The sequence below is a fragment of the Daphnia pulex genome, chromosome 4 (assembly GCF_021134715.1).
Source record: "Daphnia pulex isolate KAP4 chromosome 4, ASM2113471v1".
Taxonomy (NCBI): Eukaryota; Metazoa; Arthropoda; class Branchiopoda; order Diplostraca; family Daphniidae; genus Daphnia; species Daphnia pulex.
This window is the reverse complement of record NC_060020.1, coordinates 3,093,260-3,114,741: the sequence shown is the minus strand read 5'-3', so window position 1 is coordinate 3,114,741 and position 21,482 is coordinate 3,093,260. Positions and strand designations below refer to the sequence as shown.

The 21,482-nt window shown below is 42.6% G+C and overlaps 1 protein-coding gene across 1 annotated transcript; it reads right to left on the bottom strand.

Annotated features, from left to right (window-relative positions):
* Window positions 1-2,976: 2,976 nt before the first annotated feature.
* On the bottom strand, window positions 2,977-20,412 carry LOC124192443 (tumor necrosis factor receptor superfamily member 16-like). Its single transcript, XM_046585721.1, has 6 exons — window positions 19,713-20,412; window positions 13,975-14,743; window positions 5,558-5,692; window positions 4,839-5,213; window positions 4,620-4,733; window positions 2,977-4,509 (listed from the first exon to the last, which is right to left on the bottom strand). The coding sequence occupies exons 1-6, from the start codon at window positions 19,845-19,847 to the stop codon at window positions 4,190-4,192; spliced, it is 1,848 nt and encodes a 615-aa protein (XP_046441677.1). The 5' UTR covers window positions 19,848-20,412; the 3' UTR covers window positions 2,977-4,189.
* Between the last annotated feature and the right edge of the window lie 1,070 nt (window positions 20,413-21,482).

The following is a 21,482-nucleotide window of genomic DNA, read 5'->3' as shown; positions in this document are numbered from 1 at the left end:
AGACAAAGTTCCGGCCGGACGGTCCCGAAGAATGGAGCGCGGAAGCTCTTGTCGGCCGACAAAAGAAAAAGGTTCCAACAACAAGACGACAACAACAACAACAACCGACAACAAGGAAAGGAGGAAATCTCGCGAGCACATGCAGCACACCGCTCGAATGAGTGGTGCTGGCTTGGTTGTTGTGAGTATAGTCTATTATGTATAACACACACTTGTCATGGCCGGCGCTTCAGCTTTGTGTGTGTATCATATCCGATGCCGACAAAGGAATAGAACTGCTGGGCTTTCTTTTAATATCAACTAATGACATCCCTCCCTGTACCCCCCCGTCAGACATGTACGAGAGGGGAATAAGAAAATTTTTCTGACCTTTTTTTTTTACCATGTCCGGGCCGGATAGGTAAGAATGTTTTAGGCCACCCCCATCGCCGATTCGCCATTTTTTATTGGGCGTCAGGTAGAAAGAAAAAGAAAAAACGTTCAAAAGAAAAATGAATGATTTTTCTATTTCTATTCCGGTGCGTTTATTTTTGAATCATTAGAGAAAAAAGGCGGAAAAAACAACAATTCGTGTGTGTTGACTGTGTTCCTTCTCTCACACAAATAAAAAGACGTCGACATTTTTGTTTTTTTTCTCGCGGATGTATGACTATATCAGTCCTCACATATATAACTCTCTCTCTCTCCTCTAATTCAACGGGTCCGACATCCGGCCGGATGCCCCGACGGTGAGGTTGCACTTTTCAGGCACCGAAAAAAGTACACACACGAAAACTCTTGAAAACAAAGTTGTGCGGCTCGCATCTTTTATTTTTCGGAAAAGAAACAAGAACGAATGGCGCGGGGTGAGACAATGTCATTACAAGGTGAAGACAGGCAAAAGTCTATAATCAGTCGTGATTCACGTTGGAACAAGGAAAGAAAAAGACCACACCGAAAGTCGGTTTGAAATTTTCTAAAATTTTTTTTTTTTCGCTCTCTTAACTAAACTGCTCATGCCATTTATTTATTTTTTGTTTTGCGTCGGCGTGGTTATCGTCGAGATTTTTTGTGAGTCCCCCCTTTATTTTTCCCGCTCGGCTGATGGCCGTTGGCGTGCATCCTTTTCTAGTGAAAAGATGTAACGTTCGCCGCCGCCGCCGCCGTGCAAATTTGCGGTAAAATGAAAGTCGTGTTTCGTTCGTACGCGCCATCGAGTTAGCAAGGAGAGGGGGGGGCGGCGGCTCTGAATTGCCTTTGCTCTTTTGAAACTGGCAAACAAGAAAATAGACGACATAGTACACACACAGCACCGACGGGCCAGCCAGAGCCGACCGAACAGGAACTGCGTCCGACACGGACGAGCGGCCAAAACCCAAAAGGTTTCGCTCCGCTTATGCGCCACGGATCTGGTGGTGGTGGGGAGACGACCGTTTGACCGACAAAGAAGCGAAAAACATTGCCGCCGACAGCCAATAAGCATCGGTGCTGGTGGTGGTGGTGTATATATTTAGCAGCAGATGCAATTTTGTCGACGTTAAAATGAAAGAGACGGGCGGGCGGTGGAAAAGTGTGTGGGTGAGAAGCTCAGAGATCTATAGCGTCTAATTAAAGGGACCATTGGGATGAGAAGAAGAAGCTCAAACTAAAAGGAAAGAGGAAAAAAAAACACAACAACAACAACAACCCAGGCCGGCGCCTTCAGGTATAAAATGGGAAAAAAATGTTAAACCCCAAAAAACATCGGTTGTTGTTGTTAGTTGTCTCCCCGCTTGTTTCTATCAGAACTTATATTTCCCCCCTATGTTTTATTTTTTTTTAAATTCTCGATTGTGTTCTCTTTTTTATGACGAGTCTGTTCTCATTATTTTATTATTCTTCCAGTTGGGAACTTGGGAAGAAGTTGTGTGGAATAATATGTACATTTCTGTTTTTTTTCTCTCCACCAGTTATTTGGACGATGGGGCCGACATTCATCCTCCAAGTCTCTTGTAAATTTCGATGTTGTTGTTCATCATTAAATTTGGAATTTTTTCTTCTTTCTCTATCTCCCGATAAAAAATTGACAAAAAATGCGCTTATTTTTTAATGGCTTTGTTCTGTCACTGGGGAATCAAATGAGTCGGAATGGAACAATCGTGCTGTCCTCGTCCCCTGATAATCGCGTCTCTTCCGTGAAATCGTGAATAATTCGTCGGATGGAATCATTGACAACTGTCGGGAACGCGATCCAATTAGGCGAATGTGCAACCATGTCGGTCTTCCACAGAGAAACGTGACTCGTTTTTTCTTTTTCTTTCCTCACGATGGCAGCCGCTTGCCGACGAAATATTACGTTACGAAATGTAAGAAATCCGGAGGTCGACAACAACATAACCAAACGAGAAAATAAGTAAAAAAAAAAAAATAACGAAAATTTGAAGGTGAACGTGTTTTTTTTTTCTTTCTTGTTCGGTTATTCCATCGACTGAGACTTTGTGTGGTATTTTGGTTGGTTGTAACGTCACGTCAAATCATCCAACTGACAAACTATAAAAAGAAGAAAAACCTTAAAAAAACATGACTCGAGGGTTAGATAGTCGTATAAAAGTTGAACCACCTTTTTATGACTCTTCTCTGTTCCTCTTTTTTCTTCTTTTTTCTTTTATTTTGCTTTATTGCGGCTGTGTGCCCGAGGAATTGGACATGCTCCACATGCAAACGTACAACTGCGCACGGGAGGTGTCTATAACGCGCTAATAGTAGATCTATCCCCGGCACACACTGCTATTACCCGTCCATGTATAGCTCTTTTTTTTTTCTTTTTACAATTTAGTTTTAGCACCATCAAACTTGAGTGGTAAAAGCGACCGTTTCGGGTTGTTTTGTTGTTTTTTTTCACTCCCGTTTTATGCCACCGGCTCCAAATGCCGATGAAAGAATTGACCGTGAAACAATTGTGTGTTCTACATATCTAATAATATCTAAAAACATCGAAAGAATTGAGAAGGCAAAATGTTTTCAAGTCAAACTCACAGGGGTGTTTTTATTCGAATCTGGCATGCAATATCTGGCACAAAAAACAAACAAACAAACACACGTAACTCAATTTGGTTGTTTGTTTTTTTCTTCCTTATTTCTCGAGAGAAAGAAGAAGATAAAAACACGCAATTTATAAAAGATACAGCAGCGTCACACACACACTCACACACAATATAATAATATCTATAACTATATAAAAAGTACACGTCTGCACATGTCCGAGTTATATACGTGTCTTGTGTGTTTGTGTACGAACATTTCGAATAGTTTTGTACATGCAAAGGAGAGAGAGAGAGAGAGAAAAAATATGTACAGCGGTCGGCTCTATTTAAGGTCGCATAAATCGTAATGACCTCATTTTCTTGACGGTTTTCTTTCCTCATTGGCCTTCTTTTTTTCCTTTTTTTCTTTTCCCTTTAACCAATTTAACGATATAATGACATGCTAACATTGCATTATTTCCACCATTAATTTCTGAACGAAAAAAAAAAGGAAAGAAAAAAAAAGGAAAATTTCTCATCATCGCTTCTTGATTTTTGATAATAATTTTAATACTCGTGGGTGGGGCTGGACGTATCACGTGATCTCCTTCGAAAGGAGAACTCTTTGATTTTCAACTCGATAAAATTAAAATGGGGGGACGTCGTTATTACGAAACGGATAGAAACATGAGCTGGAAATACGATTATACAAGAAGACAGAGCATGTGTATATAAAAAGGGTTGAATGGTGGGGGTAAAATAATATCAGGGATATATAGTCTCTGATGTTTGTTACAGTTTCTATTTTTAAATAGCGACGGCGCCAAATAAGAACCAAAAATTTGAATGTCGCCCCGTTTTAACTTACACAACCACCCACAGATACAAGACGCACGCCCCCATCTGGGAAACCTTAGATTATGACAGACCCATATCATCTTCTTCATATAATATATAATTATTTAAAAAAATATGTACATCAAAGAAGAAATGAAAGTTTGAAACGAAATTTTCAAAAAACCAAAAAAACCAAATGACTGCCAAAGTAAAAAAAGAGAGCGGTGGTGTTGTCTTGGTCAAGTTATTTCGAAAGAAGTTTACTTTTTTTGTATGTACAGCTGTTCATTGTTCAGATATTATGTGCATATATTATAAAGGAGCTAGGTGTGGGAGAGAGAGGATGGTTTATATACATCGAGGACGAGAGATTAGACGACGCTGATGGGCTTGTAACAGCGGGCTGTTGTCGCGGTCGTTCTCGGCAGGCTGGACGTTGTGTGAGCCGGACGGGATGGATGCGACGATGACGTCGTATTATTCGTCGTCGTCAGCTGATGATTCTCTTGGTTGAACGGCGGCATTAGGAGCAGGGTGACGTCGTGCCGGCCAATGTTGCACAGGGAGGAGACCAGATTCTCGACGGTCGAGTCCTCGCGCTTGGCCCAGTCGCCGAACAGATGCCGAGTCGGTCCCGTCTGTTTCTCAATGGCCCGCTGTTCGAACGAGGCGATGCGGGTCGATGTGTAACCTGTTAGACGAGGCAAGAAGCGAAGATTTAGTTTTTTTCTTTTTTTCCCCGCGTGTCAGTCCAAAAGTCGAGAAAAGAAGAAGATTGATGGACGGGCGAGAGAAACATACCGAGATCGCGGGCCAGCGCTTTCCAGTCGTGATGATCTCGACGGGCGTTCAACATGGCCTCCATCTCACGCCGCTTGGCCGTGCAGATTTCCCTCAGACGCGTGTCTTGAGTAACTGTTGAATAACGAAACAAAAATTTTAAATTAAATTTAACCTGCAAACTTGTGATGGCATCCAAAAATGATGGCATTCAAACAAGATGGTGGTTACACTACTTACTCGGCTTGAGATCGCGGCCGTAACCGTCGCTACCGGGCGCCGCAATTCCGGCATTGAATTCCGAGTCGGAGCCTCTTGATCCGCGTGACCCGCCTTCCGATCCGCCCTGCCCGTGCAGGGCCGGCTGTTGCAGCCGTCGGCTGCTGGAGCTGGGCGAGATCTCGCACTCGAATTTGTGGCCGCCAGTCGGCGATTTGGAGCCGCCGCAAAATTCGTTGTTGGCGTGCTGGTGGTGGTGGTGTCCGCCAGCTGTTCCGTTGAGCGGAACAGTCGCCGAACTGCCGTGATGTCCCCTCGCCGGATCGTGAAAGTGAGCCAACTTGTTGGCCGCTTTTCTCAGACGCCATTGCTTCATCACGACGTAGATGAGCAGTCCTGGAAATTTGAAAAATAAAACAACAAAATGTTAGAAAATGTAATTTGAACGAGGCATGCGAAGCGCGGGAAAAAAAGAGAAAAAACATTTTTCTTATTTTCTTTCCCCGGGAATTATTTATGAAAATGAATTTTTTCGTTTTTTTTTATTTTGAACGAGGCAGCATTTTTTTTTATATGGGCGACTAACACGCGTCGATGGCCGGCCTGCCGCCTATTAAATATGCATGACTCTCTCTCTCTCTCGGCCGGGAATATGCGTGAACATTTGCAATTTACCAAAGAAGCTACAAACATGGATGGGGAAAAAATAAAAAGAGAGAAAATGTTTCATGTTAATTTACCGAGAACGATGGCTCCCAGTATGGCACAGTAGACGGAGATGATGCCTTCATTGTTGTATTCCTCTTCCTGTTGGTGGACAACCGGATCCAAAGGTTTCGTGATGACACGTCGGCTAGGATGTCCCATGTCTTTATCTGAATATCAACAAGAAAAAATTTCATTGTTAGATTCATTTTATTCAATTGTCATAAAATACACACACACAAAAAACACATCCCGGAAATGTATGTAACAAATAATAACCCTTAGGGAGTCGATTAAGTGGGGGGAAGGGGGTCGATTTCTAATTTTTCTATCGATATCTTAATGGAGGCTAATTAGAATATTAGTGTCGTCTGCTTCATTTCGTTTTTCACCAGTTTCGAAAACGAGGTGTTTGAGTGATACCTCTGGTGAAACTAGTGAAGTGAATGATACTGATAACTATTCTATATAAACGATAACTTTCTTTGGAAACGTGGCTGCACGAAAATAGCACAAGAAATAACATTACAAAATGTGGTCGTCGTGTGAACTCTGGTCGCAGCTCTTTATAAAGTAGCTTAATGCCTACTCCATGCTGTTTAGCAGGTATATAAAACTTAGAATACAAATAGAAAGATTATGGGAGCTCATATTGAAAAGTTAAAGCTGAATTTCAAATTTGTGAAAGGATAGTTTCTGACTAAGCCAATGCATGGCAGTTTGTCTGCACTATGTAATCTTTTCGTTTGTACAGGTTTGAGACCAGAGCCACTCATCATAACCACAAGATCTTAAATTTTGCTTGTGCAGTGACCTGTCATCAGCCACAAATTCATTGTCATCGCTTGGGTAATGAATTTTGTTACTTGTATTCCTGCGACCTGCAGCTAGATATTTGAATGATGTGCACATGACTTGCATAAATGCAGTGTATCATATGAAACCTTAAATTCTCCTTTTTACTACCAATTTGGGTTTACCCACTGTCTCATTCTTCAACTTTTCCCTACTTGTTTGTTGTTGTGAATATTTTTCGTAACCAATTTTTATTTTTTTATTAGATAAACAGCATCCCATTTGATGGAAGAAATTCCCCTTTCTTTAAATCCACACTGTCCTCGTGTACACCATGTGGGTGTATTCACGAGGAACCCTTCTTCCTATCCTGCCTGGTGGATTCAACTTTACTGAGGATGGAGCACCTGTGGATGCCTGGCTGTATTTCCCAGGCAAAAAGGTAGGACAAATACATCTCTATTCTTCCTTTTGGACTATTTGGCGACACGACTGAGTACGATTATTCCTGAGCTAGGCGTTCGAATGGAACTATTTTTCTCTTGCCGTTTTTGTTTACCCAATCAGGGTTAATTTAAAATAATTTATTTTCGACTGCAGATCAGGCCTGTTTTTGTACCCCACAGCTTTGTCTGTGGGTAAACAATCAAATTGAAAAATATCTTTGAATACTTCAAGCAAAGTGTAGCTAGAAAATGTTATGGTCAAAAGAGACCTTCTGCCGCTACACCGGCACCTTCTCGTATTTAAAAAAAAAGCCCGGGAAAAATGGTAAATAAGTCAAGTCAGTTCATTAACAAGGCAAATGTTCGCGGTAGAGTGAACACCTTCATTTCTGTCTGTTCCAGCGCGTGCGAGAAAATGGGTGGAAGAAGAAATATATTCTTATTCTCTTCTAGCGTTGCGCAATCATTTCCATTTTATTTATTTAATGGCGGTGGAACCTCATCAAGGCTTCCGATTGGTTGCGTTTTGATTCAGTCTCAGCCAAAGGAGGGGGAATGTTGTTTGGTTTTTTTTTTTTCAAGAAGAAGAAAAAAACAACATTAATTTCTATTTTATTTTTATTTTTAATCTTTTGTTTTGTTGCAAGAAGAAGAAGAAGCCGCACAGTCGTCGTGCCGCTACGCATCTGGCGTTCGTTCCGCTCTCGTGGACATTCGCGGTATATTTATAAAGCCGGAAGAATGTTTGTCCTCCTCCCCCACGTAGGAGGATATGTGGATATTCAACAAAGCAAACAAGAAAAAAAAAAGAGGAAAAGGAGAAAGAGAAAAAGGAACTTTTGGATAAATTTCTTTTGTTCCAATGGAATTTGGATCGTTGCCCATTGTTTGTTTCTCTTCTTCCGTCTCGTTATAAGTGGATGGGCTTTTTTCTTTTAACTAACCAAGGATGAGAATGAGCAGAAGAAGTAGGAAAGAAAAAAAAAAGAACTTTGAAATTCGAGAAGTTTTATCCATCGAGGGGTCAGTATCATTGAGGGGGTTCTGATGTCGACTTTAGGAGCCACTAACGTCCGTGTACTAGACCACACCACTTGTCATGGCTTCGGCCAGAACCCCTCTTCTTCTTCTTCTTCTACTTGTGTTTAGATATGACCAAGGACGCCCACTCTTCTTCTTTTTTTCAAACAAAAAATTCTTGTCTCGGAACGTCGTCCTTTCTTGTGTCATGCCGCCGCCACCGCCGCAATTCGATACCCATTCCGTAGTTTTGAATTCCGCGCGTCTGTTGATTCTCCTTCTTCTCTTTACTCGCCGGTTTTTGTGTTTTCCTCTCAATTATCCTCTTTCCCTATTAGGATCGAGTGACGTTGCACGCTCTCTCTCTCTAATACCCTCCTTTTCATTCAACCCTTATTTTGTGTTTTCCCCCCATCATCCCGGTGGATATAATCCGGGCGGGCTCTCCTTTGATCACAGCCCAGGAAATGAAATTCAAGTCGACGTCCCCACCGACGAAAAAAAAAGAGAAAAAGAGACAAGTCGTTTGCGTGTGTTTTGTAATTGAATTGAATCATTTCCGCGTGTACGTGCACTGCGTACTATTTCATTTTTAAAAGAAAAAAGAGGAAAAAAGAAGAAAAAACGCCGGTGACAAGTCGGCGGGCGGCTTCTTTTGTGGCTTTTCAACTCATTTCTAGTCGCTTGCACATTTTTGTCGCTTGTGTTTTCTCGTCGAGACAAGAGGCGGATCATCCGCAGCTGTGCACGTGATACTCTCTCTCTCGCATGTTACATTTAAAAAAAAGTAAAAAGCCAACTAACAGACGAACAAATAAAATCCCCCGGACGAATCTCATCGAATTTCACCAGAGCGAAAAGAGGAGAGTTTTTTCCAACCCCGACAAGTCAAGAAAAGAGATGAAGAAGTGGAGGACAGCGGGAGAGATGGAACTCTCTCGGCCGTGATGGGCCATGCCGTGCCTGTATTTATATTTCCATTTTACCTGGTGGTGGCCTCGCTTAGCCCTGAGCTTTTGCTGGCCGGTTTGAATAGAAAAGAAAAAAGGTCGTCCCCTTTTATTTTTCCATTCCGCTAGAGTCATCGCCGTCCTCATTGTATCAACTGGGCGAGAGGAATCTCTTTAGTACTTGTAAAGGAGAAGTAAAAAAGGGAGAGAGAGAGGAGAGATCTATTCACTCGGCCATTGAATGAAAATCCGTCGATGACAGTCTCTCTCTCTCTCTCCTTTTGAAAGAACACACAAAATAGGCGGGCGCTACAAAACATTACAGCTGTCTCTTTTCTTCTTCTTTCCTGGCGGACAAAATCACCATGATTTCCCTTCTTTATAACATGGAGAAATGTTATTTCTTATAGAAAATAAAATGAAATAGAAAAGGTGGCCACCCGGAGTAGGGGGGAACAAAAATTGGGTTAAATCAACAGTTAACAGCGACGACGACCAAAAAATAAAAGTAAGGAAACCAAAGAATTGACTAATGACTGGAATGGAATTGCTCAACCGAACGTCTAGATAAACATGGGCGGAACTTGCGAGAAACGTTCCAATCAGCTTTAGGAAAGGGATTCGGTTCGTTTCACTGTTCAGTGGAGCAAAGATTCTCTTTCGATCATCGCCGGTTGATTCAACCAAAAAGATTCCTCCGTGTCTTTTAAGGGGGGAGAAAAGAAAAAAAGCCAACGAATGATGAGTGGTGGGTCCGCCCTGGCGTCAGCTTGTCCCTTCCACACGGAAAAACATCTAGGCCCACCCCACTATTCCCCCCCCAAAAGAGAAAAAGAAGTCGAGGAATCTCTTCTTTCAGGTTAAAAGGGATGAAACCCCCTCCACCAACTCATCGATAAAGCCCAAGACCACCACCATCATCATCATCTGACATTCATTATAAGCCCATGTATATTTTCGGTGGGGGTTTCGATTCCACACAATCGACTGCAATCACGAACGTTCATTACATTTAAATAAGTTGAGGGGGGAAAGATTACAGAGACGGTAGGGATCATTATACCCTCCAACTTTGTGCAGCCTATTTGAATGTAGACACGGAAACCACGAGAGCCAGGCAGCTAGCTAGTCCTTATATGAGCGCGCAGCCTCTTTCAGGCCATTGAATAATTTTGTCTTAAACCTTTTTTCTTCTTCTTCTTTTTCTTCTTGGAGAAAAAAACATTTTCTCACTCGGCTGAATAAGTTGAATGCGCCTTGGGTGAATACATCTAACCGACACACAAGTCGCCGCCGCGCTATACAACGAAAATGGCACCTGGAAGAACACACACACAACAACAACGACAATTGAGTGCTGCTGCTGTGTGTTGTTTGGCGTTTGATGCCGGTATATATCGGCCTCATTCATCTTGTTGACAGCAGCAGCAGCAGCCGAGTAGAGTTCGCCTATTTAATGTAACACGAGAAAAATCCTCACCACTTTTGGTGTTTGAAAAACGCCCTCGCCCCACTCCGAAATTGTAATCACGCGGGATTATTATTTTTCGTTCAAACATTTCAAGTTGAATGTTATGTTTTTTGGTGTTCTGTCGCCAGGCGTAATTCAGGTAGGGAAAGATTTTTTGTAACAGGAAAGGAAAAAAAAGTAACAGGATACTATAGGAGCTTCTTCTTCTTCTGTTAAATTATTGGAAATGTATTTAGATTTATACATGTTTTTTTTTTTTTTCCTTTTTTTCCGAATGAGCGGACGATCAATCCAAGTCTGTAAGGAAGACGGACACTCGGCAGCAGCTCTAGCAGCTCTTAACGGACGTATATATTTTCACACCCAATCGCTCGTATATATAGTCTCTCGGTAATAGGCAAAGTAATACGCCGCAGGCAGCAGCTCAGCTCCTTTTTGGAAAAAAACAAATGACTTTTTTTTCTTTTTTCGCCTCGGTGCTTTGCCCATCATTCGATATCCCAAAAAGAAGCTGCTGCTGCTGCTGCCAAAAAGAAAAAGTTGGAAAGGTGTCGGCGAAAAAGACCATCAACTGGTAACCGGAGAGAAAAGAAAGAAAGAAAAAGGTTCCAAAAGTTATTGGAGAGCTCCAATAAAAATGGCACACCGAATCTGATCTTTAATGGCCTTTTAGTTCCCCCCTTACCAACATCCACCTTATATATTTCTCCCTTGGCACCTACAAAAGGAACCTTTTTTGCTATGAAGGGTGAGAACTATAGAGAGATGCCTCTTGTTTTCTTTCTTATATCCCTCCGACTGTACCATCTATCAAATCGAAACCCTCTGGTTCTCCACCCACCAACCACCCCTCCCCCCTGGAAACAAAAATATAAATCCTCCACCCCCTTCAAGACCATTTTCGTTCCGGTTTTCAAAAGTTGTGGAAATTACAAGGTTCGCCCTTTTTTTTTCAAATTCGAGGGTAGAAATCATTTTTTATTTTTCAAGGTAGAAAAATGTTTCGATTCATTAAAGATCCGAAATTTTTATTTTTGTTTTCGCTCTTTTGAATTTTTGCGCCGAAATGTGTTGGAAACTTTAGCGAAATTCTCTATGATGATGACTGCCAAGTTATTATGATGATTATTATCTCTGTCGGTCATCTTGATGGTCTTCTGTAATTTTTCCTTTTCCCTCGCGTCTAATATCGCGGCTCCTTGTCCGGCGCACGCATTTCAAAGGCATCGTCTAAGAGTGGCGTGTGGTTGGTTGGTCGGTTGGTTGGTGTGCACGCGGGTCCCGCAAGCTAAAAAGAAAATTGGTAGTTGGGCTCTTCTTTTTTTCTCTTCTGGCTGCTGCTGCCGTTGGAGGTGCGGTGAGTCTTGTCGGCGCCTTCGCCCAAAATGCAATGCCCTTTTTTTTATTTTATATTTTTAAATATAATTTGGAGGAGGGGAAGCAGGCTTTTTATAGCCAAAAATGGCCGCAGGGTCTTTCTTTCCTATGAGGGGGGGAATATGTAATTTCAAATCATCATCTTGTCCGTTTTTCGGTCGGGTAGAGACCTGCAGTTCAATTCCAGCCCGCCATCGGCCACCATCACGACGACGATTGGAATTGATGTAAAGACTCGTTTAATTACCAGTCTGTCTGTTTTCACGGATAGATCTACGGAAAAAGCCAAAAAGGACCTTTTTCTTTTCGTGTGATGCATCACATCTCTCCAGTCTGTATTCATTACCAGGCAGATTGACTTGAATGCATTTCATTTGAATAATAATATTTTCAGTCTGGGGGGGAGATATTCGACTCGGCTAATTTTCATCTCTCATTTCCGGTTCTGTTTGAGCTCTCTCTCTCTCTCGACACACACACCAAAAAACATTTCGATACACACGTAGAGAACATCAAGTGTCGTATACTACCCCGACAAAAAAAAAAAAAAAACACTTTGAGAGTTTGGAAAAGTGGAAACAAGTAGAGTGGCCACTCGAAACCCCTTGGATATCGGATAGCCTCTCTTTGCGTGTGTATATAACGGCATCTTTTGTTGCCGTTGATACATTTCCCATATAACGTGTTACACTCCCCTTTTTTTTCCCTGGAAAAAAGAAAAAAATCAAATACCCGGTCGGTTATTCGGGAGAAAGAGGAAAAGATTCGGTTCAGTTTGTAAATAAAACACGCCAAATTCTCTTATAATAACGACACGCAATATAACATGCCCCTTGTCGCCGCTTATTGTGCACGTGCAAGCTATTCAAATTTTTTTGTTTCAAGAGTGGGAAATTACACGCGTGAGTATCGCCGACCGTAAAGCTCCGATTGGCATCTCTAACACGTTTTTTTTTTTGTTCGGTGAGGGGGAAAACTATCCGTTGAGACGAAAGAAAAATCTTAAGGTTGATGCCCATTTAACTTGTCTTCTTTACACAAACAATCGGTCCATCTGCTTGGCGAGAATTACCAGTAGAGAGACGAGCACCTAATGGAAACGCCAATGGTGAAAACAAACCAGAAAAAGTTGCGCGCCGCACCGGAATGCGGTTTTCTCTATCCTATTCGTTTCGTCTCTCTCTCAGTTGTCTCTCTCTCTCTCTCTTTAGAGTGTTATGGGTATTGTTTTGAGTGGTACATATAGTACACTCGCGCCACGATAATCCACTTCTATTTCGCCCGTTAAAAGTGGAAGGAAAAGAAACGACGACGGCGGCGTCGTTTCGTTCCTTTTTGTTCCCGTGAAAAAAAAAATAACCGCCCAAAACAAAAATACACGAACGCACGCACGAACGCACAACAACAACCCGCATCGTAAAAGAAGAAGAAGAAGAAGGGAACACACACACACAAAAGAATCCTTTTTTTTTTCTTTCTTTTAGTGAGTAAAAAGAAAAATAAATAATCAAAGTATTTTCACGGACGCATTCCGTCGGGAATAAATAGATATAAAAGGAAAAGGAATCCTGCCATACAAAGACAAAATGATATTTCTCTCAACAGGGGAAGAAGAAGAAAGAAAAAAAAAACTTATTTTTCTTTTTTTCTTTTTTTTTCTGAAAGAAAAAGAAAAACTGGAAGAGACAGGACAAAAGATGATCAATGACATCGGAGAACCTTTTCCGGGTCGGTCGAGCAGAACACGACATATCTCGTCAGCCATGACAATCACGTTCCATCACGATTGGTATAGAGGATGAATCAAACGTTAGGTATATATTCTAATCATCAAAGGTAGAGACGAGAGAGAGAGAGAAGGGAAAAAGCAACCAGACTTTAAGGGCGCCCGAGGCCGACTCAATTAGTATGCGTCGACCTGTTCCACAATACTCGGACTACTACCAGTGTAGTAGTAGTAGTAGTGATAATAATAATAATAATAATAGTATAGCGGAGGAGAGGAGCCTTGTCGCCGGAATTATTGACAAGGGACGACGAGTCCCCCCCCCCCCCCCTTCTCAAAAAAATAAAAACAGGAATGGGTTTTTATAAGAAAGAACGACGACATGATGGATGCCTGGCGGATGCCATATCCAGATTTCTCGAAAACCCCTCCGTCCGCACGTTTTTCGTCTTTTCTGATTCGATTTCACATTTTCCCTTTTTTTATTTTTATTTATTTTTTGTTTTTTGTTATTAATGTCAACATTTCTGATGAGACGGGACGAGCTAGATAACAAAAACCAAAAAGTGAATTCCTCTTTTTTTGTTTTTCTTTTGGTGGGGAGCCCGGAATATTACGGTCCCGATTAGGGTCGGGTGGGAATTGATTTTTGGTTTCGTTTTCCTACCTGCGCAGACAGTGTCCTGGATGGGCGTGCACTCGTTGAGCGTGACCTGGTCGTCGCGGCAGACGGTGCAGACGGAGCAGCCGTGAGTGGCGCTGAGGACGGAGCTGTAGGTCGACGTCGGGCACTTGCGGCAGATCGTGTTGTGAGTCGAGGAACAGGCACGAGCAGCCCCGTAGCCGTGAGGGCACAAATCGCACGACTTGCAGCTCATCACCGGCTGTTGTTCGGACGGTTGTTGCTGTTGTTGTTGTGGCTGTAGCTGATGGATGGACGCTCCGTGCCGGTGTCTGGCGTGAGGCGTCGTCGTTGTCGGGGCTACTCCCGACGACTCATCGACGCCTTGGTCGACCAAATCGTTCGTGACCACCGTCTGCTGTTGTTGTTGGTAGCTGATCTCCTGGTAATGATCGCGATCGCACTCGCACTCGGTGTCGTGAGTGGCGTTGCACTCGCGCTTGACTCGACTGTGGGCCGGGCACGTCCGGCACGCCCGGCACGGCGAGTGACGGCTGGCCGAGTCGCTGAACGTGGCACCGTTCACGCAGGGCTCGCACTTGGTCGCCATTTCTTCTTCCTCTTCTTCTTCTTCTTCATCTTGGTCCTCGGTCACATTCTGGGCGGCCGCAAAAGGATTCGCACCTTGGCCTTTGATGGTGCAGAGTCGGGCAACGCCCGTACCAGCCGGGCACTCGCTGCAAAGGACGGAGACGTCCGTCGCGATCGATTCGTCTTGTTGCGCTGGAGCCGCTCCCATTCCGCCGATGAATGCCTATAGAAAATAGCCCAAAATTAAAAATAGAGAAACAAATTCAACATTTTTTGATTTTTCAACTGCTGGAAAGTGGAGGGGCTAATTTGTCGGTAAAACAAAAAAACCCCAACACAAACGGAAATTTCCCTTCCCCTTTGGCCCCAATAGACTCTCTCTCGGCTGTGCCATAAGGCGGCGGTGTCTGGGCCAATTTTCGAGCGGTCAGCGCTGTTTCATCTTTTCTTCTTTTTTGTTTGTGGCATTCATTAAAAAATAAGAAAAAATCTTTTTCGGGGATCCTCATCAAATTGATAGGCGGCCTTAGACTCTTTACCCCCTCCGTTTAATTATCATCATCATAAAACATACGAAAAAGAAAAAACCCAAACATTTTTGTTGAGGGGGGAATTTTTCGTGTCTGGTTCGATCTCGACGTTATTTACTTTGTGTTGTTGTTGTTTTTTTAAATCTTTTATAGAAAGAGAAAATTCTTCGGTAATTTGCCGGTGGGTGTACATTGATGTAATCTCGCCAGCGCACCTTTTGGTGTGTGTTTTTCGCACGTCGTATACACACGCACGCAACTGTTTGGCTGCCGTGTTGTTGTTCCAAGTTTTAAAATTAGCTCGCCGTTGTGTGTGTGTTGGGAAAAAACGAGTAGGCAAAAGTTGCGCCATTCTCTCTCCGGACTTTTAGGAGCCAATTTTCTACCGTGTCTACTACTACATGTCATGTGGTGGTCATGAGCTGAGAGGCAGTAGCGGGTCGTCGTCGTCTTTTTTTTTGCGGCCGCTGTTGGATGTCCGCCGACGATCCGTAGGGGGAAAAAGAAGAAGGAAAGAAAAGAAGAAAAAAAAAATCAGTTTTATGAGACTCGGATGGGTTGTAAAAAGAAAGGAAAAAAGGCCTCGGCTTATATTGGTCGTCGTGCCGCTTCTTCTTCCCCCCTTGGAATTTTTGTTTTTTTCGGAGGTCGGCTAATAATTTTCTTTCTCCTTTTGTGAGCTGCCGGGGATGCCAAGTTTCTTTCGAAAAAAAGTTAAAATTAAGGAGAAGACAGGAGGCAAAACAACAAGGCCGAAATATACACACACACACACTAACCTACAAACACAACAGGAGCAGCAGCAGGGCCAGGACCCGCGAGTCCATCATAAAATATTTCCCTCCCCAACCAGAGCAGAGGAGAAGGAATACGAACAAATGTATTTTTATATCTTATCTCATGTCGTCCTATATAGGCGCCCTAGCTCCTTATTGCACTGCCGAGTTCCTTCTGAATTTGTTTTTGTTTTTTTATTTAAAAAGAGGCGGCGATCTGAAAAGGAGAGAAGAAGAACCTGTTCCTCTGATTTTTCTTTCCCTCAAAAAATGAAGGGACTCTCGGTCCTCAAATTTGTCAGCTGTTGGAAAGACAAGTCGCTGAGAGCGATGGGCAAAAATGGGCCACACACACAAAAAAGAAAAGAAGAAAAAAAAAGTTGTTTCTTATCTAAGAATCTGATGGCTGTTGTGATCACGACCAGAAAACCTGAAGACCAGGTGCGTTTTTTTTCTGCCGTTGTTTTATTTTATTTCACGAAAAAGAAGAAGAAGACCGGGGAAGATCTCTTTAATGACACACTTCATTTGCATAGACCATAGAAGAGATGAAATGACGTTGCGAATAAATTGGGAATGATAAATTTCTGACGGGGAAATTTTTTCATTTTTAAAATTTCCTTAAAAGAAAAGTTTTTCGGAAATTTTCGACTTTTTTTGTGTGTGTGACTTCACCAGATGGTGGCATCCGTTGGGCTCTAAATAGACTTGGCCCATCCTCCCACACCCTTTTTGAACTGGTAGACATGTGCGGACATTCATTTTTCGCTTCCTATGATATGGGGGATGGAAAAAAAAATTTCTATTTTTTACGACTCCACCCGTTTTCCTTTTTTTTAAAAATATTTCTTCGTAAACATAAGAGAAAAAGAGAGAGGAGAAATTCCTACTAAAACCCAGAAAGAAATGCAAACTATCGAAAAATGGCACCCGGGTGTCAAGAAAATCTAGCGCCCCCAACAGATTTTAAATTATTTATTCTTTCTCTTGTCGCAAGGAAATTCTGACAAAACAACAATAATAACAAAAAAAAGACAAGAGAGTCGGCCAAAAGAAAAAATCCCCGGCCATCTTTTTTTCTTTTATAACATGGCGCGGCAGCGGTCAATTATCGCGTCCGGTAATTTTTTTTTTTCTCTCAGAACCCAGACGAACCCGATGGGGGGATTTGTGTCGCAAGCCGACGACTATTTTCGCACTCACCTGCTGATTATTCTTCCTACCCAACATCTCTCGGCTTTTGTTTCTTCTTCTTTTTTATTATTTTCTAAAAAAAAGAATTCTTCTCTTATCTTATCAATTCATAAATTTCCTTCCCAACTTGGATCGCCCACTTCTTCTTCTTTTTCGTCAGCTCTGTAATATGACCGAAAAGAGAAGAAGAAGAAGAAGACGAGAAGAATATGCGCGCAGAAGAGAGAATTTTATGTCCATTAGGACGAGCTGGCCGAGACCGTGAAAGGCGTAAAAGCCAATCATCATCTTTCTTCCCCCCTCTTTCCCTTTCTCATTATAGTCGGGAACCCCGGGACTAGAGAGAGAGAGAGAACCGCCAATCGGCTATTCAATAAAATAATGGTAGTACAGAATTAAAACCCCAAAAAGAGTAAAAAGGGCAAAAGAATAATCCCCCCACCAACCCAAAAAAAGAACGAACATTTCCATATTTTTTATCCCGCCGATAGATCGGCACATTATTCATTTCCTTTAAAGAAAATAACAACCCCCTCCGCTGCCATCATCATTCCTCCGCTCTCATTCGTCACTGTGGAACTTTGAAAAATAAAAGTCGACGAATAAAATCGGCACAAAATTCGGGACCCGAATTTGGGGAGGATTTTTGTTTAACAGCGCGGGGCGGTTTTGTCTGTCGTAATCTGTTGCCAATTTAGTCAAACTTGAAATGGTTGTTTTCTCTCCCCCCCCCCTCCTTTTGTTGTTGTTCCAGAAAGGCGACACGAAACGTGGAGACCGAAAGGCGAGTTTGCAAGGATGAATTTCTGATTAATGTATGCACGGAACGGCACGCGTGTTGTTTGGATAGACCCGCGCTCGCTCGCGCGCGTGTTCAGTTTTTCATTTCATTATCGACGACGACGACGACGCCGCCGAGCCCCCCTCCCTTTTTCGCCGAAAGGGCTTTTCTTTTGCGCCAAAATAAAAATCAAAATAATAAAAAGATCTTTCTATATTCTGGTTTCATCACGAGTTTAATCAACGCCAAATAAAGGCGTGTGTAGTACAATTGACTTTGTGCTGCATCTGTTTGGCCAGTTCAGACAGACACGACTATCGTTCATTGTATGACGACAACCCAAAAAATATTGGACCCTGTCACTAATTGTAGAAATAGAATTACGAACGACAATCGGGGAATATTTGTTGACCGGTCCCCTCATTATTTGTAATCAGTTGACTCTCAAAAACCCGTCTCCCTTTTTTTCTTTTTATTTTTTCAAAAAAATGTTTCTCCGATGATAATACATCGACTATAAAAACGCCGATCCGTTACATTTATCGCTCGGGTGGGCGAGCAACAGCGTTGCCTGAGAAAATCCCGAAAACATGTTTTTTTCTTTTCTTATTTTTCTTATTTCGTGGGGTGGAGTGAGGAGTTCAAATAGACCGCGCGGCCCCTCTGCCCTCTGTGTACACACTTGGATGACGTCGTCGTCTCGAGTATAGGTAGTCTTATATCACCTTTATATGACATGAGAGGCACACACACACACACACACAAATCCCGCGTGCTCACGATAAGGAAATAAAACAAGAGGCCAAGCAGGGATATAAACACAGTGGGCCGGCCCTTTTTGTTTTTCATCTCCAACTTAGACTATACGGCCTTTTATATATATACGATGACAGATAAGAATCGAATTCTTATAGTTGCCGTGGAAATGATTTTGCCCGGAAAGAAAAGAAATTTCTTTTTTTAATTTTCGGAAGAAAAATTGTCGTCCCGCTATTTTTTTATTTGTGATTCCGATTTCTTTTTCTTCAAATTTTCTGCGTGATTCACGCTGGGGAAAAAAGGGTCGAGCTACCGTGAATTTGCCGGCATTCTCAGCCGGTCGCGATAGAAATCTGGAACAATGTCACGGATTCCTTTTTGTCCCCTCCTATTTTCCTTGAGCTGTCGAGGCCCGCGGGACATTCAAACGGCGTTATATAGCGGGACAGAATAAAAGGCCTACCCTCCTCTAACCCGCGTACCGCATCGTGAAAATTCGGCGCTGCAATCACGACCGATGACGTTTGTTCGTTTTGGGCAACCAACACAAAATTTCCCTCTTGAGTTGGATTCACGCAGCCAGACATCGATCTTGTAGGGGGGCGACACGACAATGAAATCACACAAGAAGAAGAAGAAGAACAAAGAAAGAAAAGAACTCGACCGATGAACGAAAACCGACGGGAGAACGAAAAACGTTCGAACCCGCTCCATTGTTTTCGGGCTTCGTGCAAAAGGGGAAAAAAACTCAAAAAGAAAATAATAAAACAAAAAAATGGAAGAAGAACAAGTTTTTCTATCTCTTCTTCTTCTTCTTTTATGTTTTGTTATTGTTGTTGCCCCGGGTTCGAACATCGGGAAAACCAAACGGCCGCGGAACGTAACAAAAAAAGCAAAACAAAACAAAAACAAGCGGAGCCCGTGCGCGTTCGAGAATTCGTGACACGTTGAAAAGCAGAAGATCATTCTTTTTCTACATGATAAATACTACCCATCGCGTACTACTATATACTACCTTCCCATGTGTGTGTCTGTGTGTGTGTTGGAAACCCAAAAACTCTGGCGGGACTAGCCACAAACTTGTTATAATAAAAATAAGAAAAAAAGTTGGGAAGGTTTTTTGTGTGTGTAATAAGCCGGCGCATAACGTACCGATAGGAAGAGAAGGACCATCAAGCAGCGTGAGGTGTTTCCGGTCGTGATCCTGGAGGCGTTGCATCCTTGTTTTCGCAGGCGACTGCAGCAAGAACCGGAGGAGCTGAAACAAGTCTCCATCATGTCGTTCATATTGAAATGAATGATGCGCGATTTTTGTTTCTCTCTTTTTTCGCTCGCTCACTTTCGCCAGGCGCGCGAATTCTTCGTCTTTCAAATGTATCCCATGGAGTTAAAAAACCCACCGAATGTCCGTCTGTGCGTGTGTGTTTTGTGTGTGTGTTTTTCGTTCAAAAAGAGAGTCTGTGTCGTTGGGAGATATTCTTCTTCCGAAACAGAAACCCACTGGAAAACAGACACACAAACACACTGGATGAGATGAAAACAGGCTCACCAACAACAACAAAACACACCACTGAACACCACCAGATACACACATACACACATATACACACACTCTGCGGTAAAAGTTTGTATTTGTCGAGCCGAATTCTTTCCAAGTTTAAAAAGATTGTCGGAATTTTTATTTTCTGGTTTTTCTCCGATACACACAGAGAGAGAGAGAGAAAGATAAAAACACGTCCGTCCTGGTCGGCAGCTTGGCAAGCAACTGAACTTGGACTGGACACACAGAGACTAGGGGGCTGGAAAAAGAAGAAAAAACCCAGGCGGCGAACCGAGCGAGCGGCGTTTCTCTCTCTCTGGCGGTATCCGCTCTCTTCTCTTCTATATATTTTCCAGCTATGGCGGCACGACTCAAACGCGCTGCTCGCAAGGGATAGGAGGAGGAGGAGGGGGGGGGACCGACAGACGGGACTTTGGTCTGGTGGGGTCCCTTTTGCTATATGTTCCAAAGGTTTTTTTTTTTCTTATTTTGAATTGGCCTTAGGCGAGGAAAAAAATATATATATCGTGGCCGGCTGCTGCTGCTGCTGCTGCTGGGGCCGCTCTTCTTCCACTAAACACAGAGGAGAGAGATACCAAGGCCGCATTTTAAAAAAAGAATCAGAAAAGGTTTTTTTTTTCTCCCTTCTTCTTCTTCTTCTTCCTTTTGGTAAAATTGTAGAGGCCATCAACGAGAGGGGCTTGAAAAAGGGGAGGAGAAATGAAAAAGAGAACACGGAAGAAGTTGAGGAACATTTTCTGAACAAAAAAATTGGTTAGAAAGAAGAAAATAAAAAAGAGTTTTCAAGTGCAAACTCGATGAATGAATATCTATCCCCCCCCAGAAAAAGATTAACACGAAGAAAAAAGTCTTTGAAATGGTTTTTATTTTTTTGTGAGCTGGGCGACACTGACGGCCAACAATGGATGGATCTTGTGATGATCAGCAACACAAATATGATGAATGAGGAACGTGTGTATTTATTCATGTAACAAGAAACCCCCCCCCCCCTTTCGCCATTATACATTGGGATGGAGCGTGATTTGATTTCGTGAATAGCGGCGGGAACATTCAAATGTTCTGATTGCCATCAGAAACTTGTCGTTCAATTTCTTCTTTTTTCTTTTCTTTTTCCGATGCTGTTGAAAAGTAAAAAAAGGAAAAAAGTCGACTCGGTTAGTCGACTCCGGTTGAAAACACACCCCGAAAAATCCCCTTGGGGCTTAACAGCGCGATGGCGGTTTCCATCCACATCACAAACGGTTGGAAGTCGGCAAAAGAAGAAGAAGAACGGGCACCACACACAGAGCGGCGGCCCGCCTTTCTCTGTGTCTTTTCTTCTTCTTCTTCTTCTTTTCTTTTTTGATAGTCTTCTCTTCTTC

Bases quoted from the DNA above. Each gene is read 5' to 3' on its own strand.
- LOC124192443 (XM_046585721.1), bottom strand. From the start codon at position 19,847: ATGAACGACATGATGGAGACTTGTTTCAGCTCCTCCGGTTCTTGCTGC. The intron at 5,693-13,974 runs GTAGGAAAACGA...GTTGATATTCAG, and splicing joins CCAGGACACTGTCTGCGCAG to ATAAAGACATGGGACATCCT. The intron at 4,734-4,838 runs GTAAGTAGTGTA...GTTATTCAACAG, and splicing joins CGGCCGCGATCTCAAGCCGA to TTACTCAAGACACGCGTCTG.